Genomic DNA, 1,251 nt, shown 5'->3' on the forward strand with positions numbered 1-1,251 from the left:
AGTTAAAATTTTAATGATCCAGAAATAAATATAGGCTTAACAAGGCCCAGTCTGCAATATGTTGTGCTCATATTCCTCCATTTTACATAATGTATTTTCAAGTCAAAATGTATTGGCAGTCTACATCTCTTTACCTTGTTCTCAACGGACTTCAAAGAATTGTCTTCTCCTCTCTTTCTTTTTATATTTCTTTCCAAGCATAAACACACAGTTCTTAGTTCTCAATGCTTCCTAAAACTTATTTTTTTTATCTTTAACTGCAGGACCAAAGAATATAATGGAAACTTTAACCATCAATCATAGAATAAACCAACGGTTTATCCTTGGATATTAAAAGAACAGATACAAGGTTTTATTATGTTATGGATATTAACCGCCTTTCATTGTTCTTGATGCTGAGATTGCCAAATCATGGTTTAAATGGGATAAATTGCCCGGCAAGTTGAAATTGACACATGAACGTACTGACATGCGGAAGGTTTCGTAAGGCTCAGCTAGTTCACGCTGAATTGTCTATATAAAAACACAAAAACGAAACACAAAATGAAGCCGAGGTAAGAATTAAGGAGATTTATTCAAACAACCATGTCGAAAAACATCTACTGCATTCTTTTTCATTTCGTGCTTATAATTTTGGTCATTGATCTTGCTCTTGGAGGAAAGAAAGAGCGTAGTGAACGTCATGCTGGTAGCATTCAAACTTTGGGATTTCAAGAAGCAGATCGTAAGTCCTCATCGGTCGTAAAGAGCGCATGCAAATCAAGGGTGGAAATTTATGGCTTTCCTTGCGAAGAACATACTGTATTCCTCCTACACTCTCCTCTGTTATGCCTTTCAAATATTTCACGACTAGTTGAATGGTCTCTAACAAGTATATTCACAATGCGAGATAAAGTAAAGTCAATTGTAATCATATTCACTATAGCTACATACGTCGTTTAGTAGCGAATCAATAAGAAATCAAATCCTTCCTCTGAATTTATATTCCTGCAAATGATTGTATTAGGGATATGCTTTCATGATGATTCAATTAAGCATATTTCAGGTGACAACAAAGGATGGATACATACTCAGCCTATTACGACTTCCAAATGGCCGGTCAGGTGCATTCTCAAGACCAAACAAAATCCCTGTCCTACTGCAACATGGCCTCTTAATGGTAGGTGTTAATTCTTAAAGGCTTGCTTGGATTGGGGGTAATTAGGGATAGGGGACGTTAGGGGATTCTTTATTCTTGTTTGAGAATTAGCT

The 1,251-nt window shown here is 36.1% G+C and overlaps 1 protein-coding gene across 1 annotated transcript in view; it reads left to right on the forward strand.

Annotated features, from left to right (window-relative positions):
* LOC109841591 (triacylglycerol lipase 2-like) overlaps positions 586–1,251 on the forward strand; it is a 2,447-nt gene continuing 1,781 nt past the window's right edge. Inside the window, 2 exon segments of the mRNA XM_020410547.1 lie at positions 586–801; positions 1,046–1,159. Of these exon segments, the coding sequence (XP_020266136.1) occupies positions 586–801; positions 1,046–1,159 (330 nt within the window).

The sequence above is a fragment of the Asparagus officinalis genome, chromosome 5, assembly GCF_001876935.1.
Source record: "Asparagus officinalis chromosome 5, Aspof.V1, whole genome shotgun sequence".
NCBI classification, from domain to species: Eukaryota; Viridiplantae; Streptophyta; class Magnoliopsida; order Asparagales; family Asparagaceae; genus Asparagus; species Asparagus officinalis.